The sequence below is a fragment of the Theropithecus gelada genome, chromosome 10, assembly GCF_003255815.1.
Source record: "Theropithecus gelada isolate Dixy chromosome 10, Tgel_1.0, whole genome shotgun sequence".
Lineage (NCBI taxonomy): Eukaryota > Metazoa > Chordata > Mammalia > Primates > Cercopithecidae > Theropithecus > Theropithecus gelada.
The window spans coordinates 73,232,610-73,258,551 of NC_037678.1; the positions used below are offsets into that span (position 1 = coordinate 73,232,610).

Below are 25,942 nucleotides of genomic sequence, written 5' to 3' on the forward strand. Positions count from 1 at the left end.
CCCATCTGCAAAATGGAACTGCTAACGTTATTTCCTCCCAAATGGGTGACTATTGAGGGTTAAGGAATTAAGAGCCGTGGAAAGTGCTTTTGCAAGCTGCAAAATGCTCTATAAAAGGAATCAGTGAATAGTGTCAGCTTGGGGAAGAATCCCGTCAGTCCGGAGACTGACTGCTGCCGGCAGTGTGCTGAAACCCTGGCAAATGTCGTTTAATAAATGCGTGTCGCTTTTAAGGGGGCCTTTATCTCGGCTGGGAAAATGTGTGCGCATCCTTGGCAACCTGAGAATCCAGAAGCCCGAACTGGAGGGAACCTGTCGCAGGGAGAAGCGATTGCATGGGGTGGCTCCAGGCTCCAGTGTTGGAATCCCACCTCTGCCACTTACCTGCCTCTCCAGGCTCTGCTTCCTCATCTGTAGGAGGGGATAGTGACAATAGCACCTGCCACTCTGGGCTGGAATGTCCTGAGGGCTAAATGAAGGCTTCTGGTTATCTGGCCTAGCCCATGCATTGCCCCCATGAAAGTGTAGCTGTGCAGCAGCAGGGCCTGTCTCAGGGCAATGGTTGGGGCCTGGAGGTTGGGAGAAACTCCCAAGCTCTCAGCCTCTCCAGGCCTCGGTTTCTTCCTCTGCAAAACGGGGAGAAGGAAAGAAGGTCCTTAGGTTGTTAAGGCACCAAACCTAGTAGATGTCAATGTCCTCTACCTGCTCTTCCAGCCTCTGCTGGTCCCCCAAAAGCCTGTTAAGTCTAAAGGATATTTACACAGATTTGCAGTTCTTTTCCTGCCACTTTGCAAACACGGTCACACTGCAAGCATCGCTTCATCACCTCCAGGTTCCATCTGAACCCGGCAAATGCTCCATAGGGCTCCCAGCACTGCCTGTCCCCCCTGACTCCTTGCCAGCAGTGTGCTCAGCCTGCTCACCTCATGCATGCGTTGAGGCAGAGCTGCCTCTCCCTCGGAGAGGATCCTGAGCCTCTCAGGCTTAAGGACGTGGTCATCTGTCGCCCCCATCATCTTTAGACACCCATCTGCATGGTGACAGCTGCTCTGCATTGAGTACTTACTCTGTGCCAGACACGCTAGCCCGTTTCATTCTCAGAACAACCCTAGTATCATCATCATCATCATCATCATCATCATGAGACCCATTCTGCAGATAAAGAGCCAGAGGTCCAGAGGGGGTGAGACATTTCCCGGAGTCTCATGGGTAGCAGAGTTGGAATCCAAATCAAAACATACTTTCAACCAGTGCCAGGCACTGCTCCAACCCTAGGGAAGAAAACTCAGTTCCTGCTCTCAAAGGACTTATAAGAGTCTATGATAGGGAGATAAGCACTTTTAAAAAAATTAACAAGGAAATGCGTAGTTTTTTGAGTGGGGATGATATACAGAACAATTAAGCAGAGCCAGGGACATTGAAGTGGATAATATTTTAGACAGAATGGCCAAGGAAGGCCTCTCAGGTAGGCCTGAGGGAGGGGAGGGAGCCAGACACGTAGATATCTAGGGATGAGAGTGCCAGGCAGAGGCAATGGTGAGTGCAAAGGCCATGTGGTGAGTGGAGAATCCGGCACAATTGGGAAGAAAAAGGCTGTAGGCCCCTGGGTCCGCTGTAAAAATTCTGGATTTCACTCTTGAGTGCAGTGGGGACTGTGGGAGGGTTTTGCACAAAGGAGGAATGTCACTTGACTTAGGTTTTAGAGGCTCCTCTGGCTGCTGGGGGAACGTGGCTGGTAGAGAGGTGAGGCAGAGGCAGGGAGGTCAGCGTGGAGGTTCAGTCAGGGTGGTAAGAAGAGGTGAGGGTCTGGGCATGTATTAGAAGTTGAGCCAGCAGGATCTACTAACAGATGGGTTGTGGGACGCAGATGAAAGGGAGTCAAGGAAATGCCTCATTTTCAGTCCAGCACTTCTAACCACAGAGCATCTGACCTGGGGAGGGAGGGAGCTGCATTTCCTGTTTACAGGTGAGGAAACAGAGGCTTAGAGAAAAGCGGCTTTGCCAATCACCCGGCTAGAGACAAGACATAAAGGTCATCCGGTCCCAGAGCCCGAGCTCCGGATGGTCTTACCACGTTAGTTTATCTACTGCATGGAAGGGGCCACCAGAGTCTGCCCCTTCCTTGCAGGGATATGGCACAGCACTGAGTTCTCAGAGCTACCCGGGGCAAGGGTGAAGGAGTGGGGACCCTGAGCCCTGGGCCAGCCCTCAGCTCATTTACCAGGCCACATGCATCCCCATTTTTGGTGGCTTCAATGCAGGTAGCAGTTTCTACCGCAGCACCTGCTTTGTCCCTGCCCAACGGGTGTATCCAGTGGTGCCGGCAGAATGCTCCCAGTGCTGGCCTGTTCTTCAGATGGGCAACCGAAACCATCCTTCAGGGCGCTAGGTCAGCCCAGTCCCAGGTCCTCCCCATCTCAGCTTCCTTATAGCCAGTGAGCATGTTCCATGGACTCTACCCTGAGTCCTGTCACCTCTGCATCTTTGCTCATGTGGTTACCTCCTCTTGGAATGCCTTCCTTCACCCCAGCCTCTCTCAGCCTTTAAGACCTAGCTCAGGGGCCACCAGCTCCAGGAAGTCTTCCTGGGTTTCACTCTTCCAGAACCCCATCCCCAGACCTCCTCTTGCAACACTGATCGCCATGTGCGTGGTCATTGCTCATGTCCAGGACGGCCCCACATGCTAAGATATTCTCAAGGGCAAGGGCCTGTCTTATTTAGCTCTGTTTTCTATGGTATCTAGGACAGGGTCTGGCAGCAGAGTGAGGTTTGAGAGGGCATCAATGAATCATTCTGACTCCAGAGGAAATCGCTGTGTAGTCATGGCTGTTGGATCCCCAAGGTCTCTTCTTGGGAACTGCGGCATCCATGCAGCCATCCACTGGTGCAGCCCCGACCATGAAAGCAGCCCCAGCTACCTTTCACCTCCTTGCATGGGGTCATGGGCTCCAGCAGATGGTTCTGGGCTGGCCTGTTCACTGCTGTGCCCTGTGGCCAGCACATAGTAAGTAGGTGCTCTAGAAAGGTTAGCACCTCCTATCAAGGGCAGGACCCTAGACAGATACCACACAGGGTGTTGACCACCAGGAGCCCATGGCAGACTTGAGGGAAGTGTGTCTTCTCACATCCTCCATCACCCTTGTGCTTGTGGAAACTTACACAGCAACCTCATCTATGCCAGGCACATTCCCAGCTGGACACATTCCCAAACACGGGCGCACGGACACCTGGGGTGCACACAAATAGTGGCATGTGCATACCTCCCTGCTTGTCAGTGCGCATACCCTCACAATCACATTTACGCATTCACCACTCTGTCACACACGTGCCACCCCCACACGCACACCCTCTACACACACATACACACCACACTCACGTGCATGCCGCTCCTGCATCACCCTCCCACACACTCACACCCTCCCACACATGCCCAGGCCACCGTGATTCAGACACTCTCCTGCACACAATTCACATGCCCACACCCATGATCCCTAGCCCCCCATTCAGACACACTCCTGTGCTGCACTCTGACATATTCCGGCACACAGGCACCGTCTCTTTCACACTCCTCCTTGTGCCCACCCATGTGTACATGTGTGTGCAGATGCTTATGCTCTGTACACTCATACATGTATGTACACATGTGTTCTCATGTGCATACTCTTATGCACACTCAGCACACTCATATTCACATGTTCTATTGCAAGCCCTGTACTACATCCTGTGTACATCTGCTTTAATGCACACTTAATGTTCACATGTTCTCTGCATAGCCCTTTATTACATCCTGTATGCATCTGTTTTAATGCACATTTATGTTCACATGTGCTATTGCAAGGTCCTGTATTACATCCTGTGAGCACCCTCTTTAATGCGCACTCTTGCACTGCATACTCTTGCACACAGCATTAAGTCACACCCAGAAGATAGTAGAGGCAGCCCCTGATGAGGAGCTGCTATAAGTGTGGGGCGGAAAATCGCAGCCTTCTGAGGATGCTGAATAACAATAATGGTGAGGGAAGAAGGGAGCCGGGTATCACTGCAGCCACTCTAGAATGTTGAGCGCTGTGCACTGCCAGAGCTCCAGCCATAGCCTCCCAGGCCCTGGCCATCCTTGAGTACAAACAAACAATCTACAAAGAATCCAAACAGGTGGCCTCCAGCCTGTCCCTGTGACTCCTGCTGTGGTGGCCCACTGCTTCCAGGGGATGGGCAAGCTCCCATGCAATGGCAGTGAGCACCTGGGCAAGGCTGGCTCTTGGGAAATGTGTTTGTTAGCTTCATTATCCCTGCCCCATGAGACAGGCTTCTGGAAGACTCACACCCCCGGGCAAGGCAGCCCTCCCCACCCCCACCTCAAGCTTCAGTTCTAAGTTGATATTTTTTCTATTAGGAAAAGCATCTATGTGGGCCGGGTGCAGTGGCTTATGCCTGTAATCCCAGCACTTTGGGAGGCTGAGGCGGGCAGATCGCCTGAGGTCAGGAGTTTGAGACCAGCCTGGCCAACATGGTGAAACCCCATCTCTACTAAAAATACAAAAATTAGCTGGGCGAGGTGGCAGGTGCCTGTAACCCCAGCTACTCGGGAGGCTGAGGCAGGAGAATCACTTGAACCCGAGAGGTGGAGGTTGCAGCGAGCTGAGATCGCGCCACTGCACTCCAGCCTGGGTGACAAGAGTGAGACTTGGTCTCAAAAAAAAGAAAGAAAAGAAAAAGAAAAGTGACTATGCATAGTTTTTTTACTCTTTATGAAAATTATTTTCGTCTTTTAATCTGAAAAGTCACACACGAACATTGTTTTTTAAGAAATCAAATATATTTTCTAAGTCCCAGTGATCAGTTCTCAGCCCTCATCTTACTACATCTCTCAGTGGCATTCGATGCAGGTGGTCGCACCATCCTTGGCCAGTTCAAAAAAGAGAAAGGAGATGTGGCGGGAGAAGCAGGTCACAGCAGGGGGTCAGGAGATGGGATCTAAGATGCCAGCAGGAGCCTCTTGCCTAAAGGTGTTAGGTATATTCCGGATGTGATCATTTGAGTGATTTCTTTGAAATCCATCTTTGCCTCGAGGGTGGAAGCTCCATGAGGCCAGGGACACAGCCATTTCACAGCTCTTAGCTCAGGGCCTGGCACACGGAAGGATCCAGAATGCAGCACTGACTGCCCTTCCTGTGGACACTGAGTTGCTCTTACAATAAACATGGTGACCACCCACTGTGCTGACTTCTCCCCTTAGAAAACGTGTTCATGTGTTTTGTTTCATTACTTTAACTTTTTTCCAAAACCAATAAATGTTCACTGCAAAAAAAAAAATACAATATATGATTTATTATAAAGTAATAAGAAAACATGCCAACCCCCATGCTACCTCAGTCCCATTTCTCAGATGTAACACACCACAACAGTGCCATGTTTAACCTATCGTCCTTGCAAACCTTTTTCTCTAGACATGCGATTGACCAATCAACAAATATTTATTGAGCATCTACACTGTGCCAACCACAGTAGCAGGAGCTGGGGAAACAGCAGGGAACAAAACAGACTAAATCCCTGGAGGAGAGGTTCATTCAAACAGTACACATATGGTAACATACATCATTACATGTACAGTTTTTTAAAAAACAAAATGAGATGCTATAAATATTCTTTTGTGTTCATCCAATTTAGAGAAGCTGAAAAATGCCCAAAGTAGGAGGGGAAAAAAGAGAAAAACCTCGTGAGGTTTAGATTCATGATCCAAAGAAAGTTACATTTTTATAGCTTTGTTTAATACCCTCCAGTTGTTTATATATAGTTTTATTTTACAAAGTCATGATCATACAGAGAGTATAGATTTTCGTCATCTTTTTTTTCTTATGAAAGAAGTGCAAACAGAAAACGTAAACAAGAGCAAAATTCCATGTAAATCTACCACTCAAAATAATCATGGCTACTCTTTAATATCATTTTTTTCCCCAAAACTGGGAGTTTGGGATCACACCGGATCTACCACTTGGTAACAGACTCTGATCTTGTAACACATTTCTGTTGTAATTCTGTACCATCATTTTCATGGCTATAGACTTGGCCTATAGCTGTGAAAGTGGATTCACTGTAATAGGATCAGCCAGTCTCCTTTCCTGGGATATTAGGATATTTTCAATTTTTTATTTTCATGCAAACACTTAAGTGAATGCAAAGCAAAATGTCTGCACATATTCTTAGTTACCTAAAGGTATGATGTTAGATTGTTTTTCTTCACTTGTATTTTCACTACATCAAAATGTTGATTGCAGTTATCTTTGATGGTGTGATGTGAGATTATTACTTTGTTTTCATACTTCTTTATTTTCTCTAAATGCCTTGCAATGAACAGGTTTTATTTGCATAAACACAATATTATTTAAAATGATGCCATGAAAATTTCTATATGACCGCCGTTTTCATGGTAATGGCTTGTTACGGCTGCCTGTAATTCCACATAGGGGATAGGCCGTAATTCACTTAACCATCCCCTATCATTGACCGTCTGGGCTTTTTCCAACTCTTTAAGATCGTTATACAGGAAACCTACTCCATATCTGGGGTCACGTCCTCAGGGAGCAGCCCAGCAAAGGCTGGTGAACAGATTTCACACCTTTGGTTCATCCTGCCAAGCTGCTTTCCCGAAAGGATGTTCCAATTTCCACTCCCACCGGCAGTGCGTGGGAATGCCTGCCCAGCCGCCCTCCTCTCCCTGAGACGGTTCAGGCCCCTGGACAGTTGCGTCCTCTGCCAGGCGGGCAAGAGAGAGCAGAAAATAATTTGGCCAGCAAGTGACCCCAGACCCAGAACCAGGAGTGATTTTTAACAAGCCTGATTCTCAGAACAGAACCTTCAGAGAAAAAGCAAGCAAGCAAGGAAAAAAAAAAATAAAAAACCTCTCTACTGGAAAAAAACACACACATACACAGATTAAAATAATATTTGGCACTTACGTCGCACTTTTAAAATTCTTCAAACGCTTTATAAACACTAGCTAATTAATTAAGCCGCCTAAATCTGGCTGCAGTTGGTGGAGAGAGCTTGAGAGGAGCTAAAAAAAAAAAATGGGGGAGCCAACCCTACACAACTCCAGATTTTATTGTCGCCTGCCTGGGGTGTGATTACAGGCCTCCGGCTGCACCACAAGAATAGCCCTGCTCCAACATGCTGCACGCCTGACTCCGCAGCCTCTCCTGCGCCTCCTGCTCCCTCACCAACTGCTGACTCACAGCCCCGTGTGGTGTTATTGATAAGGATAATAATAACTGCAAGCCAGGCTCAGTCCCGGGCTCCAGGCCTGCACCCTCTCCTAGATATGCCAGTATCAACTCCATTTAGCACATGAAGAGAGAGGAGATTTGCCCAGGGTCATGGAGCCGACGAAATCCTTCCTTCATTCGTTACGGTATTCATTCTGCATATTTTTATCGATGACACTGTTTTAGGCAGGAGGTTGGAAACAGTCTCTTGTGGATCCTACATCCTACTATTGGAAATGTGACAATCCAGAGAAAATCAAATATATGAATAATACAGCTATGTGATGATAACGGGAATGAGAATTAAAACTTACCCAGCACCTATGCAGCAGTCTTACCACCGTGTTGGGGTCCTCATGACTGTGCTGGGGTGGATGCCAGAACCCCACTTTGTGGATGATGGAATGGGGGTCCAGGGAAGGTGGGTCCAGAGGTGGCTAAGGCGGGAGCTATGCTGTTGCCCAGGCCTGCTGGCCCCAGCAGATGTGCTTCCTCAAGGCAGCCTTTCCAGTTGGTCCAGTCTCGAGACTGAAATACAGACCTACTGGGAAAGTTCCTAGCTCAGTGCTGCTGGCAGCTGCTGGTGCTGCCTCTGATGTCCCCGCCTGGACGGGCCTCCCACACATCTGGCCACCAGCCTCACCCCTCTCAGGCTGTCTGATGCTGGCTAGGCCTCTGTCCACTGTGGGTTCTGTTTTTTTCTCCTGTGCCATGAAGATCTTGCCATATTCAACTTCAAATGGAAATGAAATGAGAAGCTGGACTTCCTGACAATAAAAGCAGTTGAGGTCTTAAGTGATTGGTCAGGAAAATAAAGTCGAAATGGTCATATTTACACCCAGAGCAGGTGAAGTGGTCTTAGGTACTCTGAGTCTCCACTCACCTGCCATGAGAACTGGGCCCCAAGGGTGATCCCTTGCAGTCAAGACTGGGTGAGGCTGGGAATGGGAGAAAGAGGCAGGACAATGGGCAGATAGCCCTGGGCTTGCTGCGGTGAGGGCAGACAGGGGTCTGTGAGCCTCTTTCCCTGGCTGCCCTGCCCCTGCCAGTGGGGTGGTGCCAGGCCATGGGTTGCTGGGCAAATTCACAGGGTCTCTCTCCTGCCCAGCCAGAGCCAGAGGGGCTGCTCTGGACATCTGCCTCAGCCTTGTCTGATGTACAAGGCAAAGGTGGCCCAGGTCAGGGCAGGACAAGGTCAGTGGAGAGTCCAACTGGGGCCCCAAGTCACCTGTCACCTGCATACCAGGTAGCTGCCACTCCTCTGTCTACCTCATTCTCTCCTTCTCCCCCATTCTAGCTCTTAGGCATGTGTTTCTCTGAGGTCTTTATGATCATGATCTGTCTTTTTTTTTTGAGACAGAGTCTCACTCTGTCACCCAGACTGGAGTGCAGTGGCGCGGTCTCAGCTCACTGCCAGCTCCGCCTCCTGGGTTCATGCCATTCTTCTGCCTTAGCCTCCCGAGTAGCTGGGACTACAAGCGCCTGCCACCATGCCCGGCTAATTTATTTTGTGTTTTTAGTAGAGACGGGGTTTCACCGTGTTAGCCAGGATAGTCTCGATCTCTTGGCCTCGTGATCTGCCTACCTCAGCCTCCCAAAGTGCTGGGATTACAGGCGTGAGCCACCGCACCTGGCCTTTCTTTTTTTTGTTTCTTGTACCTCACCTTGTTCAGAATCAAGGCCCTGGCTGTGCCTTGCTCTCAACTGTTCTCACTCGGTCCCTAAGCATCTTCAGCACATCTCATGACAACCTCATCCTGCCTTCCTCTTCCTATCTGGGCTCTCTCCCCTGCACCCCAGTCTCTCCACCCAGGGTCCCTGTCTTGTGTGCCCCAGTGTCTCTGATTGGAGCTCAGGCTCCTGCAGCTGACCTCTACAACTCCTTCCCGCTACCCATTTGGGAGCCCTTGAGGCCTGGACTGGGTCCAGCTCCAGTGTGTCCCCATCACATTGAGGCCTGGGTCACAGGGCATCAGCAGGTGTTGGTGAGAGTGAAGTTTGAGCTGCAGCCGCCGCCTCGTTTATTCAGTGTATGGTAACAACATCTTCCTCAGTCTCTGGCTCCCAGCTAATGACTTCTATGTGTGATCTTGTTTTCTTTTCAGAACAAAGCAGAGGCCTCGGGGGTGTTCTACCCATCCTGTAGATAAGAAAACTGAGACTCAAAAGCAATGGATAAACTAAGGTCCCACAAGAACAAAGGGCGAGCCAGGTTTTAAACCAGGTCTGATGACTCTAAAAACCAGATGCTGCATTTGGACACTGCTCCCAGCCTTGGCTCGTTTTATCCTCCCAGAGATCCATCGAGGTGGGGTCATAGTAACTATTTTACAGATGAAGAAACCAAGGCTGAGAGCAGTAAGGGCAAACTAAGGGCAGCTCTTGCATTTGTGTGGCACTTTGCTAGCCAGGCTCAGTCCTGGGCTCCAAGCGGGGACTCAAACACACTGGCATGAGTCTACATTGGATATTCTTAGTCACCTGAGTGGTGGCCCAAGGACACAGCTATAGGCCACTGATCCAGAACTCAAACCACATTCTCCTACTATCCAAACCGCTGAGTACAGCCTCCATTCTCGGGGCCTACATCCTGGACCAGGTCGGAAACAGAATCTAACGCCTTGTAGAGCCCCACACATGCCAGGCCCCCTTCTCTGAGACTTTGCCCAGCCTGTTGCCTCTGTCTGGAACATCAGGCTCCCTTCTGGCTCATTCAGATTAGAATTAGAGAGCCCAGCTCAGATGTGACTCTTCCAGAGAGGTTCCAAGCATTCAAACCCACTCTCTGCCATGTCACTTAGCTTTCTGTGCCTCAGTGTCCCCACTTAGAATATAGGCTCATGTTGCAGGTTTGTTGTGAGGGTTAAATGAGATAATACACGCAGTATACTGACCTCACAGCCTGCTCCTGGTGTGCACCCTGTCGATGAAAGTCATTGATAAACACTTGAGGCAACACAGAGGATCATGTAAGGATGAAAAAAACAAAATGACTGCTTTGTGCTCCTTTCCAGGAGTGTTGGGTGAGGAGGAGCTGCAGGTGATTCAGCCTGAGAAGTCCGTGTCAGTCACAGCTGGAGAGTCGGCCACTCTGAACTGCACTGCGACCTCCCTGATCCCTGTGGGGCCCATCCGGTGGTTCAGAGGAGTTGGACCAGGCCGGGAATTAATCTACAGTCAGAAAGAAGGCCACTTTCCCCGGGTAACACCTGTTTCAGACCCCACAAAGAGAAACAACACGGACTTTTCCATCCGCATCAGTAACATCACCCCAGCAGATGCCGGCACCTACTACTGTGTGAAGTTCCGGAAAGGGAGCCCCGACGTGGAGTTGAAGTCTGGAGCAGGCACTGAGCTCTCTGTGCGTGGTGAGTACAGCATGGGCCTCCTTCGTCCCCTGATGTGTGACAATAACTCAATAATAACACCCTCCATTCTTAGAGCAACAAACAGGTGTGGTGGTGGGTGCTCCTTTTCATGAATTAATGTCTCCCCCTTTTACAGATAAGGGAAGTTGAGGCCTGGAGATGTCATGCTATTTGCTCAAGGCTCCACGGCTGGTAAAGGGTGGGAACATCTGCATCCTTCATCTGCCTGGCTCTGTAGCCCTGGCCTCTTCAAATTGGGCCCAGCCCTTTGGTTCCACAGATGAGGGAACTGACAGATAGAGTGACTTGCCCAGGCACAGGGCCAGAGCTCGCCTGCTGCCTCCAGAGAGCACTTCCCCCCCAGTGTGGCCGAGTCTCCTCTATGCGACAGGCACTCCCTGAGAACCTACTGTGTGCCAGGCTCCACCAAGCTTGTGTTCTTATCCCTTCCAATAAGAATCCACCCAGGGCAGGGAGCAGCGGGGGTGTGCTTTCCTTTATTTCATCACCAAACATCAACTGAGAAGATTCCTAAAAGGCACAGATTTACTGTTTAGTCTGATGGCCCTGGTGAAGAGGAGAAGCCAGAGGTTCGGGCATTTTCTGTGGGTCTTTTAGAAAAACCCTTGTATGGTTTAGGGACTGATTCATGCAGTCACTAAAGGCTCTGAACAAAGCTGGGTCATCATAGAATGTCCCTCGCCCCGGGGAGGAGGTCTCCCTTCTAGGTGACTTTGGGTTTCTCAGTTAAGGCAGCAAAGATGTTCATTTTGTATTTACTGCCAGAGCACCAGAATCCTCGTTCTAACTCCGGATCCTGGGACATTAGTGCAGGAAGGACCCTCAGACCATGCAGCCCAACCCCCAGTTACAGGTGGAAACTTGAAGTCAGGAGGTGACAGGGGCCTTGCCCACAGTCACAGGACCAGTTGGTGACAGGATCTGGACTAGAGCCCACATCTGATTCCGGGAAGGCTCGTTCCTGCCTGTGTTAGACATTGTTTCCACAGAAGAGCCTGGTGCATCACAGATGCTGACTGAAAGCTCCTTGAACAGAACCGCTAAGCAGGGAGCCAGCACTTCTCCTTTTCATCAGTTTCCTAAAGGTTCAGAATACTCACATTCAGACCGTTAGACCCATTGGTGATTGGAAAACCTCTCCCAAATGTAAACCTTAGCGTTCGATGAGATTTTGTATCAGGATGGAGACCTGCTGCATTGTGTAATAGCTACAGAATACTCCAGCTTATGGAAATGTCAGATGTATTTTACAGTCTTCCATTGATGGATACGTAAGTTGTCCCCAACCTTGAGCTATTAAAACAGTCCTGCAGTGGATGACCTTATACATGTGTGACCTTACTCAGGTGGGAGACGCCCACTGGAAGTGCCATTGCTAGATCAGAGGGGGTGTGTGTTTTAATGTGTGTGGAGATGGCCTAATTTCCCTCCTCGACATTATAACAATCAAGTCTCCCCACAACCCCTGGACATAGGCAGGGAGGGTGGCTTTATCCTGATTGTGCAGATATTACAGGAAGAGACATTGAAGTTCCCAGATGATGCATCCCGTGCCTAGACAGTCACAGCAAGTAAGTGGCCTAGGTGTGACCCACATCTGCTGACTCCTAGTAGAGTGCTCACTCCTCTTTGCCATGCTGTCAGCCTAAATGATGCCCTGGATGAGAAAGGAGGGAGGTGGGAGGAGGCCATGGAGCAGCAACTGGGCCAGATCCTCATCCTGGCACTTTCTCCTTTTATAACAAGTACTATGAAGGAAGAGCCATTTCTTGACCCTTTTACAGATAGGGACTCTGAGGCTCAGAGAGGAGACCTGTGTGGTGAGCAAGTAGGGGAGCCAAAGTTTGGTCCCCACCAGCCTGACTCACAGCCCCTGTCTCTGTAACACTCAGCTGTGCTTGTCAAAGTGTGGAGAAATGCTCCACCCTTCTCATTCCGAACTCTTGCAGTTCTATAGCAATAAGCATAAGCTGAGGCAGAAGAATTGCTTGAACCCAGGAGGTGGAGATTACAGTGAGCTGAGATTGTGCCACTGTACTCCAGCCTGGATGACAGAGCAAGATTCTGTCTCAAAAAAAGAAAGAAAAAACAAAACAACAAATCCTATGGGAGTAGGAGGGACTGGCCCCCATCAGAAAGGTCCTGCAGATGTCATGATATGGGAACCTGTTCCTGAAGGACAGGTTTCTGCACATCACTGAGCAGCATCCATGGAGCAGAGTTGGGCCTCCTGCAGCCCAGCAGACCACATGCTCATCTACTCATGGTGCTGAGGACTAAGGATAAGGAGATGAGTCATTTCCTGGTGGGTGCTTGGGGCTCACTGGAGCAAGAGTTTATATTCTCCCCTCAGGCTGTCAGGAGCCCACTGACTTCAGTTTATGGCTATAGGGTAACCAGATCTGGGTGCCCTGGCAGGAGGCTTCTCCCTAGAATTGCATGAAGTCAAGGATCTCAAAGGGAAAAAGGGAAGGTGGTGGTCAGTGTCAGGGTTCATGAAGTTCAGGCACTTGCTCAACTGATAGACACGAGAGCTTGGGGAACGCTGGAAATGCCCATTGGGTACTTGGGGGATGAGGAGACCGTGCCTTTGCTTTTCTCAGCCTCGGTTTCCTCATCTGTAGAATCAGACTGGAGTGCAGTGGCGCGATCTCGGCTCACTGTAATCTGCATCTCCTGGGTTCGAGCAATTCTCCGGCCTCAGCCTATGCTTATTGCTATAGAACTGCAAGAGTTCGGAATGAGAAGAGTGGAGCATTTCTCCACACTTTGACACGCATAACTGAGTGTTACAGAGACAGGGGCTGTGAGTCAGGCTGGTGGGGATCAAACCTTGGCTCCCCCACTTGCTCACCACACAGGTCTCCTCTCTGAGCCTCAGAGTCTTTATCTGTAAAAGGGTCAAGAAATGGCTCTTCCTTCATAGTACTTGTTATAAAAGGAGAGAGTGCCAGGATGAGGATCTGGCCCTGCTGCCCTTGGTGATAATCAGGGACTCCTTTGGGAGAATGGAAAGGATTTGAGTTCCTGTGTATAAATCACCCAGTGCAGAGTAGACACCCCCAAATCAAGGTGTTATTTTATTTTTTATGGGATGAAGTTTCACTCTTGTTCTCTTGTTGCCCACGCTGGAGTGCACTGGCGCCATCTTGGCTCGCTGCAACCTCCACCTCCTGGGTTCAAGTGATTCTGCTTCAGTCTCCCGAGTAGCACCCACCACCACAACCAGCATTTTTTTTTTTTTTTTTGTATTTTTAGTAGAGACAGTGTTTCATCATGTTGGCCAGGCTAGTCCTAAACTCCTGAACTCAGGTGATCCACCCACCTTGGCCTCACAAAGTGCTAGGATTACAGGTGTGAGCTACTGCGCCCTGCCATCAAGGTGTTATTTTAAGATGTGTTACCTTGGGCAACCCAGTTCCCCTTGCTGAGCCTCAGTTTCCCCATGTGTAGAATGTCGATAATGGTACCAACCTTTCCAGGATGTTATGAGGATGCAGTGAGCCTGAGGAGATGATAGACCTTAGTAAGCAGTGGGGTTTTCCCAAGATCATGTGATCTTGGGCGAATCCTGGCTTCCCTTGAGTCCTCAGCTTCCCTGTCTGTGAAATGGTGATGATGATTGCCAACCCTCAAGGGTTCTGTGAGGATTGGAGAGGTTGTACACAGAGCCTCGAATGGTGGCGGTGTTCAGGTTGTCCCTGAACTCCTGCAGAACTGTGGTTAGGAGAGCGTGGCCAGAGTCCAGCTGCCTGGGCCACATCCCAGCTCTGCCACCTCCTGGGTCTGTGACCTGGGAGAAGGCACTCCACCACCATGGGCCTCAGTGTCCTCACTTGTATGTGGTAACACCAGCCTCACAGACCAGGAGTTGGGGCCGAATGAGTTAAATCCTGTAGAGTGCTTAGGGCAGCACTTGGCCTGCAGTCAGTGTTCAACAGATGTGAGCTCTGTAATGCCAAAGCTATGCAACCTCAGATGGGTCAGTGCTCCTCCAGCCCTCAAGTAGAAACGGTGCTTAGGGTGTGCTCAGGTAGCTTTCAATCTTGGCTGCTCTTTAGGATCATCTGGGAAACTTTGAAATCAATCCCAGGCTCTACCACAGACATGCCTCTTCAATTGGCCTGACATGGGCCTAGGCATCTAAAGTTTTTAATTAATCCAGAAGATTCTAGTACAGAGCCAGGACTAAGAACCCCTGGGATAGACACCCGGAGGTCACAGAGGACAAGTTGGAAAAGACGGTCTTCTGTGGTGCCAGATGGGAGAACAGCTTTTCAGGCTGTGGATGCTTCTGAACAACATGTACCCGGGACAGCTCTTTGGAGGCCCTAGTGGCCTGGCCAGACCCCCTCTTATAATACGGGCCTACAGGGGCCAAGGTAGGGGCCCCAGACAAAGCCCTGCTCAGATCCAACCTCAGGGCGGGGGAACCTTCTATCTTGAAAATGTTTGTGTCTAAACAACCGCCGGAATCCCAGCAAATCCTTCCAGTTCGGCCCCAGAACCCACCCTGCCTCGACACACCAAGCTGTCACAGAGGAATCTGTTCCCTCCTCCTTTAAAATGCTTCCAGCTTCCGTAAATGGCTCCTCTGGAGGGAGGCGCCTGTGATCTTGTTTGTGTTTTGAAAGCCAATTCGCCAAACTTGTTTCCTGAGGGGCTTGTTTAGAAAAGGGGAGAGAATCCTCACTTGGTGGTTTCTGCTCCTTTTATCATTTGGGTTTGTCATGAGCTGCAGGGAGCAGGGTTTGAGCCTTTTCTTGGTGTTTCCGCTCTGCTTTGTTCTGCTGCCTAAAGGATAAATGTGTAGATTCAGAAGCAGTAATGACCAGACCCCCTGATAACAGGCACAGGGGTCATTTATTAAGCACCTGCTACATACCAGGCTCTGTGCTTGCATTCAACCTCCTTCATCTTACCAGGGTGGGGTTTGTATCCACTTTTGGCCCTGGGCCTCTCTGAGCTTCGTCCTAAAAGGGGCTCACACGAGGATCCCCTCACAGAGATGGAACGAGGATTAATGAGCTGAGGGGCATGGAGGGAGCAGCCAGTGTCCAGCTCCAGAGAAGCCCTGGATAAATGGGAACTGATTGCAGCCCCTCAGCCCTGTGGGGACATCCAGGCTGCTGGCCTCGATGACTTGACTTCTTCAAATGACACCCTCCTTACTGTGCCCTCAAAATGTTTGACGGGTGTTAGGGAGCAAGTTAATATTTACAAATGCGAGTATGTGTGATATGTGCTTCCTGGTGACTGCGCTAGGAGGCACAAGGTAATAATTAGCAATTTGGAGACACGTTTAGGGCCCATCTGCAGGGAGAAACAGCCCACGTTCTGGTTCAGCCATTTGTGTGCTTTCAGGACCCAGGAAGTGCTTCTGCCTGCTTGGGCGCCCTGTGTCTGTGCAATTATTGATAATTAAGAAATTAACCCCTTTGGCTTTCTCCACACTTGGTGATCTTTAATATCTATCCAAAGCTGACCCCAAAGAAGACCCCAGATTCAGAAAAGTATTCCTTCCTTCCAAATGTAGCGCTTGGCACAGATTAGCCCCTGCTGGAATATTTGTGGAGAAAATGAAAAATATGAAGTAAATTCATAAATACCTGAAGAGAGAGCTTTGGATATGAATAAAGTCTGGGTTAAAGTTAGATCTGTTTTTGCTTATTTTTGTGAAGCATCTTCTGTTTATCCAAAGCAAAACTGCTTCTGTTGCCTCATTTAATCCTCGCTGCATCCCAGGAAGGAGAAATGCTGCTGTCCCGTTTTACAGACAAGGAGCTGGGTGTGCCGGGCTGCCCCTCTCATGGGCTGAGCAGCCTGGTTCCAGCTGTCAGGGTGGTGCCACTTTGCTGCTTACTCCCTGTACTGACCTCTATAAATGCTCTCTCTGGGGTTGGCACTGTTTCCGGGGGGTGGGGCAGGGTAGAAAGAGTTAATACCAAGGATGAGATGGATCGTTAATTTTGATCCTGTGCCCAAATTGGTGGAAATCACCCTGTGTGGAGTGGAGAAGTTTGAACTCAGGCCTGGACTTCCCTCTGGGCCCTGCCCCTACACTGTCTGACCTCACCTCTCCCAACCTTTGCATCCTGCTCTGTAAAATGAGAATGAGGACACCACCCTCATTAATCCTTCCACATTATTGGAAGGATAAAAAATAATGTCTCGGAAGGTTCTTAACGTGTCACACGCTTATCGTTAGTGATGGTCATCTCAGTCATGTCTCCTGTTTATCGATGCTCCTTTTGTAGCCAAACCCTCTGCCCCTGTGGTATCGGGCCCCGCAGTGAGGGCCACAGCTGAGCACACAGTGAGCTTCACCTGCGAGTCCCACGGCTTCTCTCCCAGAGACATCACCCTGAAATGGTTCAAAAATGGGAACGAGCTCTCAGACTTCCAGACCAGTGTGGACCCCGCAGGAAAGAACGTGTCCTACAGCATCCGCAGCACAGCCAGGGTGGTGCTGACCCGCAGAGACGTTCACTCTCAAGTCATCTGCGAGGTGGCCCACGTCACCTTGCAGGGGGACCCTCTTCGTGGGACTGCCAACTTGTCTGAGGCCATCCGAGGTAGAAGACCCTTACCCAGCCCAAGCCCACACCTGGCTGCCAAGCCCGTTCCCCACCACCCTCCACCCATCCAACTCTACTTTCGCTCCAGGGCTTGAAATGCCTAGAACCTAAATTCCTAACTGCCCACCTCCCATGCCCCTAGATGTGCCGGTCACTTACTAACATTTTAATGGCAGTGGCTAGGTGACCACCCACCGGGTGCCAAGGACTGCGCTCGCAGTTTCATTTATTTCACCAATAGCAACTACAGTTAATGAGCACCTACTATGAGCTAAGCCTCTATGTGCTTGGTGGTTTTCTTTATTTTGCTACAGTTCTAACATTCCAACTGCATGCCAGGGGTGGTGCTTTATAGATTTCACCCATTCTTAGCCTAGTAGGAGCTACCAGTCCTTGAGCACCTACTGTGTGCTGGGCATTGTACTTAGTAATTTCATTCATATGCAAAGAGCACCCTCAATGTCTGAGCACATGCTGCCTGCCTAGCACTGTCCTGGTGACGCCCTCACCGTGGTGGTGGGAGCTACGTTATGGAGCCCTCCCTGTGATCTGTCTGTGCCACAAGGTCACAGCTTCTGCCCTGTGCTGTTTCAGTTCCACCCTTCTTGGAGGTTACTCAACAGTCCATGAGGGCAGACAACCAGGTGAATGTCACCTGCCAGGTGACGAAGTTCTACCCCAAGAGACTACTGCTGACCTGGTTGGAGAACGGAAACGTGTCCCGGACAGAAATGGCCTCAGCCCTTCCAGAGAACAAGGATGGCACCTATAACTGGACGAGCTGGCTCCTGGTGAATGTGTCTGCCCATAGGGATGATGTGAAGCTCACCTGCCAGGTGGAGCATGACGGGCAGCCAGCGGTGAACAAAAGCTTTTCCGTGAAGGTCTCAGCCCACCCGAAGGAGCAGGGCTCAAATACCGCCGCTGGTGAGGCCTCTATTTCAGCTGACCCAGCTCTTTTAAACTTTTAGTTTTGTGGGTTTTTTAAATGTTAAAAGTAGTAATTCCTGCTTATTATAGAATAATCTAGAAGTCTATAAATATAAAGTAGAATTTTAATGTCAGCTCCATTTCCCCAAATCCCACACTCCAAGAGTCACCACTGGTAAGGGTTTGATGCACATCTTGATAGATCTTTTGACATAGATTTATATCACAGGAGGAAAGAGGGAGAGAGGGGGCCCATCTGTTCATGGCGTCCTGCATCTTGCCTTCTTCACCTGATAGTAGTCACGCTCCCCATTCCTCACCGGCCCAGCCCCTCTTCCCTACTCTTTCTAGCCTCTGCCTCATCTGCCTGGCTGCAACTGGGAGCCTGCCCCACTGGAAGCCGGGGTGGAGTCATTCAGGGTGTTTGCAGCTTGTCTCACGTACAGTCAGTGCTTCAGTGAACATCCTTGTACATGTTCCATCCCACATGTGATTATTTCTGTGTGATTGCCCAAGGAACACTTTAGGCCAAAGGGCATACTCATGTAAGGAGGAGATAATGCTGTCACTCCCCTGAGAGAGTGTGAGGGTGTCAAGGTATCATTTTCTCAGCCCCTGCAACATGGTGTTGGTGTACATCTCTTCTGTTTGCAAATGGTGGCACCTGGTTGGCATTTCAATGCAGCCATGGAATATTTCATCACCTGTTATCAATGTGGCTGATGCCCTGTACACAGTAGAACCCTCGCATGGATTAGTAATAGAAGCCATTTATGTCCTTCATGCACCCTTCAGGGAAGCTCTAAAAGAGAGCCTTGGGGCTGTGTCAAAGTGACCGTTTGGTTTCACCAGTGCCGGGTTTTCATAGGACGTGTAGGACATCGGCCAGTGCCAGGTTTTCATAGGACATGTAGGGCATCGGCCAATGCCGGGTTTTCGTAGGACATGTAGGGCATCAGCCAATGCTGGGTTTTCATGGGACGTGTAGGGCATTGGCCAGTGCCAGGTTTTCCTAGGATGTATAGGGCATCGGGAGACAAGATGTGTGGCTTTCCATGCCAGCTGTGTCGCAGACTTGCTGTGTGACCTTGGACAAGTGAGTGCCTCTTTGGGCCTCCACTTGCTCGTAGCTGTGCTGAAGGGGATGAGCTTCATGGCCTCTCAGCTCTGAGTCTCAGGTGGTAGGGGCCGTAATTAGCTTGCTCAGCATTGTAGCTTCAGGGCCTGGCCACAGTAGGCACTCAATAAATGCTTTTTGAGTGAAACAGGATGAAAGAGTTAATTGGTTAGCTGGTTGGTTGGTTGGTTGGTTGGTTGGTTGGTTGGTTGGTTGGTTGGTTATATAATCCTTACTTAGCCAATGAGGTAGAGATGACCGTTGGCCCCAATAACAGAAGCAGCAGCCAGGGTTTGGAGGGCGGTTTAACTGACTTGCCCAGGGTCACACAGCTACTTAGTGGCATTGATTTGAAAGCACTTTTCTGTGGCTTAGAGCCCTGCTCCTGATGAACCACTGTGTTCTAGTCTACGACCCCCTTACCTGTGCCCTGGGCAGCCAAGCCTCCATTGTCATTTCAGGAGTCCTGCTTCAGAGCCCCTGTGCTAACTCCTGAGCCCAATGTGACGGCCCAGGTGCCGGGCACAGATCAGTGGTGAGCCCCTGAGCTGTGCAGACCCTGGTAGCCACACTGCCCCTTCTTCCAGCTGCTGATTCAGTTTCCAGTGGATCTGGGATACCCTCGTGACCGCTCTGTGGTTCACTCCGGATGAGAAGGAACGTTTCTGTTCCTCAGGAGTGAGATTTCTGCCTGTATCCTGCAGCAGGGGTTCCTCTGTAGCTGTCAGCGGCAAATATATTCCCCCCTGGCACCTCAGCATGGTTTTTGTGCTGTTCATGGATGAGCCTCGTGGGCAAGTGTGTACGGACCCGTGAGTGTGCCCATGTGACTCGAGACATCTGAGAAGGCCCAGCCAGATGTTCTCAGCTAATGATGCCTGCTTAGTGGTGAAATGCTGTGGTGGGTTTGGTTTTCTCTGTTTTTAATCTGCATACGTGAAGCCTCTATTCCATGTGGTCCCTAGAGAATACTGGAACTAATGAACGGAACATCTATATTGTGGTGGGCGTGGTGTGCACCTTGCTGGTGGCCCTACTGATGGCAGCCCTCTACCTCGTCCGAATCAGACAGAAGAAAGGTGGGTGCATTCCCCTCTTCCTCCCTAAGGGTTTGTCCCTGGACTGTCCTCAGAGGGAGACGCCATTAGGTGTTTTGGGTTAAGGACATCATCTTCTGCCAGTAGCAAGAAGTCCAGAGGTAGTGGTGCTGGGGCTGGGGCAGTGGCCTCACCACGTTAGAGTCTGGGTGAGTCACTCCGTGGCTTCTTCCTCATGGTTACAAGATGCTCATCACTGCCCCAGGCCCCATGTCCTCAAGAGGCCACTACTGAGCAAGGGAGCTGCCAACCTGGGAAGAGGGGAGGCAGGGGCTCTTCTTACCTGTCTCAGGGAGGACATTGTCTTTCCCAGGAGCCTCCCGGCAGACTTCTGCTTGCCTGGTACAAATCTAGGTTACATGACCAGCCCCTGGACAGGAGGCCAGAGAGAATGGAGATAATAGCGCCACCATTTGATTGGGAGGACTTAACAAGTGATTGCATGGAAACTGTTAGGAAAGTAACCTGGCACACAAGTGCTCAATAAATGTTAGCCCTGAGTATTCCCCATATTGTATGTGAGCCCGGAACTATGAGCCACCTCCCTAGAAAGCCCCCTCACAGGGCAAGGTGCATAGTCTTTGACTGCACAGCAGGAGGGCACAGGGTCAAACCCAGGGCACAGCTTCCCCTTGTTCGTGTGCATGTGTTATGTGTGTCTTGTGTCTGTGTGTGTGTGTGTTGGTTGTTGGGAGGGTTGGTTGTTGCTGTGGCAGGGCCTCTGACTTGGAAGTCAGACAAACCAGGGTTCCAGACCCTGGTTGTATCCGCTAAGCAATTTGGCCGCTAGAAGCCTCAGTTTCCCCATCTGTAAAATGGGTTTAGCCACGCCTGTCTTGGAGAAGTTACAAGATCCAAATAAGCCCATGTGAAATAACGGGTCTGACACATTCTAGAATCGCCATAAATACATGTTCTTTTTCCCACTCTTGTAGATGACAATTTTAAGCTGGTATTTCTGCAACCTTTTTTTATTACGAGATAGAAATACATTTCACATCTCAACCCAACACATACACACACCCTTTGTATATAAAATTAAAACTGATACTTTCTTTTTTGTCATATTCTTTTTTCTGTTTAAAATGCTGGTTGTGACCCACCACCTCCAAAGGGACAAGTGCTGTCCCGAGCTGCCTTTCTGTGGCCTGGCACAGCTGAGCTTGGATGGGCACACTGTACACTAATCACGCATCCCTTCGGTAGCTCTTTCACCTCTACCTCCCAGGCTTCCCTCCCTCCTGGGCTGGCTCTGAGATACTGGCCAAGCCTCATGTTCCTGTCTGGGAGGGTTGGAGTCAGGCCCTGCTTCTCCAGAATCTGCAAGATGTCCCACCAAGACGCCTACCCAATGGGTTCCCTAAAGTTCCTGGAGAGCCCCACACAGGGAGGACTCCTCCTTGGGTGGGGAAGCAGGTCCCTTCCCCACCAAAGGTGACAACCCATCCCATGGGATGAAGCATTCGTAGCGGCTGATAGTGAAATCCTGGCCATCCTTTCTGAGTCTCAGCCCCAGGCAACTTGCCAGGCTCCTGACACGTGTGAGCTCATTACTGTGGGCTTAGGTGTTGCAGAGGAGGAATGGAGTTTGCAGAGCTGCAGCTCTGGTAAAGGGCACCCAGCCCAAGTGGCGGGTCTGTGTGCAGAGCCTAGCTCTCAAACACAGGCTCCAGTGACAGGGACGGCTAGTATCCCCCGGCAATTCCAATGTGCCAGGAACTGCTCACAGGGCTTTCCCTGTAGTAACAGTCAGTCTTCACCACAGACCTCATGGGTGACATTACTAACCCCACTTTACAGATGAGGAGACTGAGGCGTGGGAAAGTTATAAAACTTGTTCAGGGCCTCACAGCCAGGAGGTGGTGGGGCCAGAATTTAAACCCAAGGACCACGTCTAGGACCACCCTGCACACTACCTCCCTCCACCATAACTAGACCCCCCTTCTCCCTCATTAGGCCCTGGAGGGGTCTGCCCAGCCTCTCAATGCCCACAGTGAAATGTCCTGATTTCAACTCAACCACTACCCAGCTGTGTGACCCTGAGGAGTCACCTAGTCTCTGGTGTAAAAGGGGGGTGACTGGTGTCCTGTCACTGGATTCCCAGAGATGACTTGTGTCCAGCACTTTGCAACCTGTCAGCCTCCACTCAGACGTTCGGTGCTGAGCAGAGCTTCCAACTGAGGTACTCCTCACCTGAAGATCCAGGACCTGCCCAGGCACCAAGCGTTAACCCGGCAGCAAGAATTCTTGCACTGTGGCAGCCTGCAGCCTATTAAAGTGCGGTGCAGAGTGCATTTGGGTGTGCATGTTGCTTTTAATTACAATTTTACAGCAAAATGGGAGTCAAATGGCTGCTGAACCCTGGAGGCTTCTCTGTGGGTTACCCCATATCACAGGTTTAAAACCTCTAAACCAGATGGACACTTTCTTTCCTTCCAAGATCCTTTTTTTGGAAAGTGGTGGCATGTAAATAAATGGATGCTCAGCCCAACCCTGCAAGTTATAGAAGCTCAGAGAGAGGAAGTGACCCACCCAGGGTCATACAGTGAGTGAATGGGTAGCAGACTCGGGGTTCACACTTGATCCCCGATTTGCAGCCCTGCTAGAATCTGTTTTCAAGCCACGAAGAGCACTGAATGGGACTAGGCTTACTGGAGGGTCTCCACTGAGGTTTGTGGTTGAACAGAGGTGAGACCCAGACAGAGGGAGGGCAGTTGTCCCCTCCCAGGCTGAAGACTGCTTTTGGACCCCTGGCAGCTTCCGCAAGTGGAAAAGCAGGACCATCTAGCTTACTCCCTCACAGGCTTCCTTGGTGGAAGAGGATGCCCACTGGGTGGGCACGGGGGTCTCCTGTGGTTCCAAGGGTGTGATTACAGTATTTCCTCTCCATGTCCCTGGAGGCAAACCTTTCGCCAGAAAATAGTTACATAAGAAAAGTGTGCTTCTAGTTAAACAACAGGCTTTTGTTTCTTTTGTCTTTCAGCCCAGGGCTCCACTTCCTCTACAAGGTAAGTGCATCATTGGTCCAGATCCTCTTGAAGTTATTATTTGGTTGTTTCACAGCCCCCCAGACTATAAAGCATAATCCACGTCCACTGACCTCACCGATGTGTCGGTCAACGTGTCTCTTTCTCTCCTCTGTAATCTCCTTGCACTGGGTCATGCTGTTTTTAATTATTGTCCCAAATGAGGGGTTTTATTTTGGTGCACAGAGGCGCTGATTTCTTGCCTGCTCTCCCCAGACAACGAGACCCTTGTCTAATTCCACGTGGACTGGGGCAGAGACCTCCCGGGCTTTCTGTCCTCACAGACATCCTGCACACGCCACCGGATGCATCCTCCCAGATCCAAGTTGTATACTTTACTCTTTCCTTTGTTTAGTAAATATTTATTGAGTACCTTGGCGTGCTGTGGCCCTGGAATGCTGGGATGAGTTGGATAGAATCTGTGCCCTCTGCAAGCTCACAGCCTGGTCAGAGGCTCAGGCGGTGACGTTACGTCACCGATGGCACTTTAGTTTGTTGATTCACATTTTTAGTGACTTGAGTCCCTACTGTGTGCCAGCCCTGCTTAGGACCAGCTGGTGATACAGCAGTAAACAAGAATCAGCCTAGGCTTTCATGGGGCTCAGACGCCGGCAAGAGAAACAGGCATAAACGCAGAAATAAAGTGATTCATGGTGTCATATCAGGTGGCGACAACTCCTACCCTGCAAGGGGATGGAGGTGAATGGTGGGGGGCTGTCTTAGGCAGAGGAAGGGACTGCCTCTGAAAAGGGGATGCAAGCAGGTGCCTGAAACTAGTGAGCTACGATGGAGAGGAGCATGCTGGGCCAGAGAGGAGGGCTGTGTGCTAGGCCAGAGGGAAGGAGAGGAAGAAGATGAGGTCAGGAAGATGCAGGTCCTCGGCATCTTGTTGTCCTTCACAGATGCCCCTGGAGCAAGAGCTATTATGAACCATTTTGTGAAAAGCCTTTATCGGCTTTTTGGAAGGCCTCTGATCTTCATCCCCAGCAGAGCAGAGCAGAGGCAGCACACCGTAATCTGCCATGTGAACCTATCTGCATAGAACCATGTAGACATCCGTGCTAAGGGTGATAAATAAAACTATAAATAGCTTTGTGTTGGTTCAGACCAGGTTTTGCCAGCAACTGCATAGTGCCAGTCTTTCGATTGTTTAGAGCTTTCTGGGTTCCAGAATTACAGAATAGGAAATGATGATCTGGAGTGGGGCCTGTGGGTGTTAGAAGGACTCGGGATTTTATCCCCAGTGGGATGAAGAACCACAGGATGGACATGATCTGACTTTTGTTTTAAAAGTGTCACCTGGCTACATGTGGAGCCCATGCTACAGGAGGTGAGGGTGTGTAGGTGACCGTAGCGGTCCCGGTCCAGGCAGGAAAAGATGATGAACTGGACCAAAGTGGTGGGATAAGCTGAGAAATGCTCAGATTCTAGATATATTTTGAAGGTAGACCCAAGAGGACTTGCTGATAGATTGACTGTAGGGTTAAGGACCACCTCAAGGTTGGGGGCAATAGAGTGCTGTATCCTGAGTTGGGGGGTGCAGGTGATGGGTGGAGTGGTGGGGCAAATACCAGGCAAAGCAGTTGCATATAGCAGGAGCAGCTCTTCTGCCAGAGAAGGCTCTAGGAAGCATCGGGTGCCCCGCTCCTGCCCAGCAGTGTGAGTCCAAGGTACTCTTGGGATAAAGCCTTGCTTCTTGCTCTGGTCTCCACAGGGGCCCTCCTGGTCTGAGCCCTGCCCAACCTTCTGGCCTTCTCCTCCCCCAAACAAGCAGAGCCACCTCTCCAGCAAAACTAGGCTCTTCACTGCCTTCTGGGCACGTGTGTTTTCCTATTGTCATGCTTGTGCCTGTCACACTCCCACACCTAGGACACTCTTCCAAGGGCAAGACTCGTTTCTATCATTTGCCCAAAAAACCTTCAGTGGCTCTCCCTGTCCCTCCAGATAAAGTCCAGATGCCTCCCTGAGGCTTCTGGGCCCCTTGTGGTCCAGTTGCCTTGAACAGTTTCACTTCCTTCTACCCCCTGTCCTCACATTTCATGGCTCAACCACACTGTGCTCCTCCCCTCCCCCACAGGCTGGGCCCTCACTCTCCTCCTCCCCCTTGCACACTGCCCTGTCTGCTGAGGTGTGCTCCCTGCCCCTGCTGATGCACTACCCAGGGTCCCCCAGCTCCAGGGGTGGCAGGCACAGTGGGCTCTGTGAATGGCACCCCCTGGAGTTATGCAATATGGTAGCTAGAGTGGGACCCCTCCTGTCACCTGGTCACCTCCTGCTCCTCCTGAGGTCAGCAAGGGCATGACATCCTCCAGAGTTGGGGGGCTTCCTGTGAACCTTCCTGGTGCCCCAGCATGGACACCTGGTGTGTTCAAGGTGTCTCTGCACCTGTCCCATTTCATAACCCACTCCTTGAAGCCAGGGCCCATGTCCCTAAGGTTCACTGCAAATAGCTGCTAAACTTGGCACCATGCCTGGAATGGGATAGGTGCTTAGTAAAGGTTTATTGAATGAACAAATGAACAAATGAATGAATGAATGAGTGA

General features: G+C 50.4%; 1 protein-coding gene across 5 annotated transcripts in view; it reads left to right on the plus strand.

Moving 5' to 3' along the window:
• The window catches only part of SIRPA (signal regulatory protein alpha), a 46,290-nt gene that overhangs the window by 10,925 nt on the left and 9,423 nt on the right, over positions 1 to 25,942 (plus strand). For 4 of the 5 annotated variants that reach the window (XM_025399282.1, XM_025399285.1, XM_025399283.1 and 1 more), the window contains 5 exons: positions 10,277 to 10,630; positions 16,909 to 17,226; positions 17,824 to 18,156; positions 20,242 to 20,355; positions 23,357 to 23,381. In XM_025399282.1, the coding sequence (XP_025255067.1) occupies positions 10,277 to 10,630; positions 16,909 to 17,226; positions 17,824 to 18,156; positions 20,242 to 20,355; positions 23,357 to 23,381 (1,144 nt within the window). The remainder of the gene's footprint in view (positions 1 to 10,276; positions 10,631 to 16,908; positions 17,227 to 17,823; positions 18,157 to 20,241; positions 20,356 to 23,356; positions 23,382 to 25,942) is intronic. The other variant, XM_025399286.1, reaches the window with a different exon arrangement.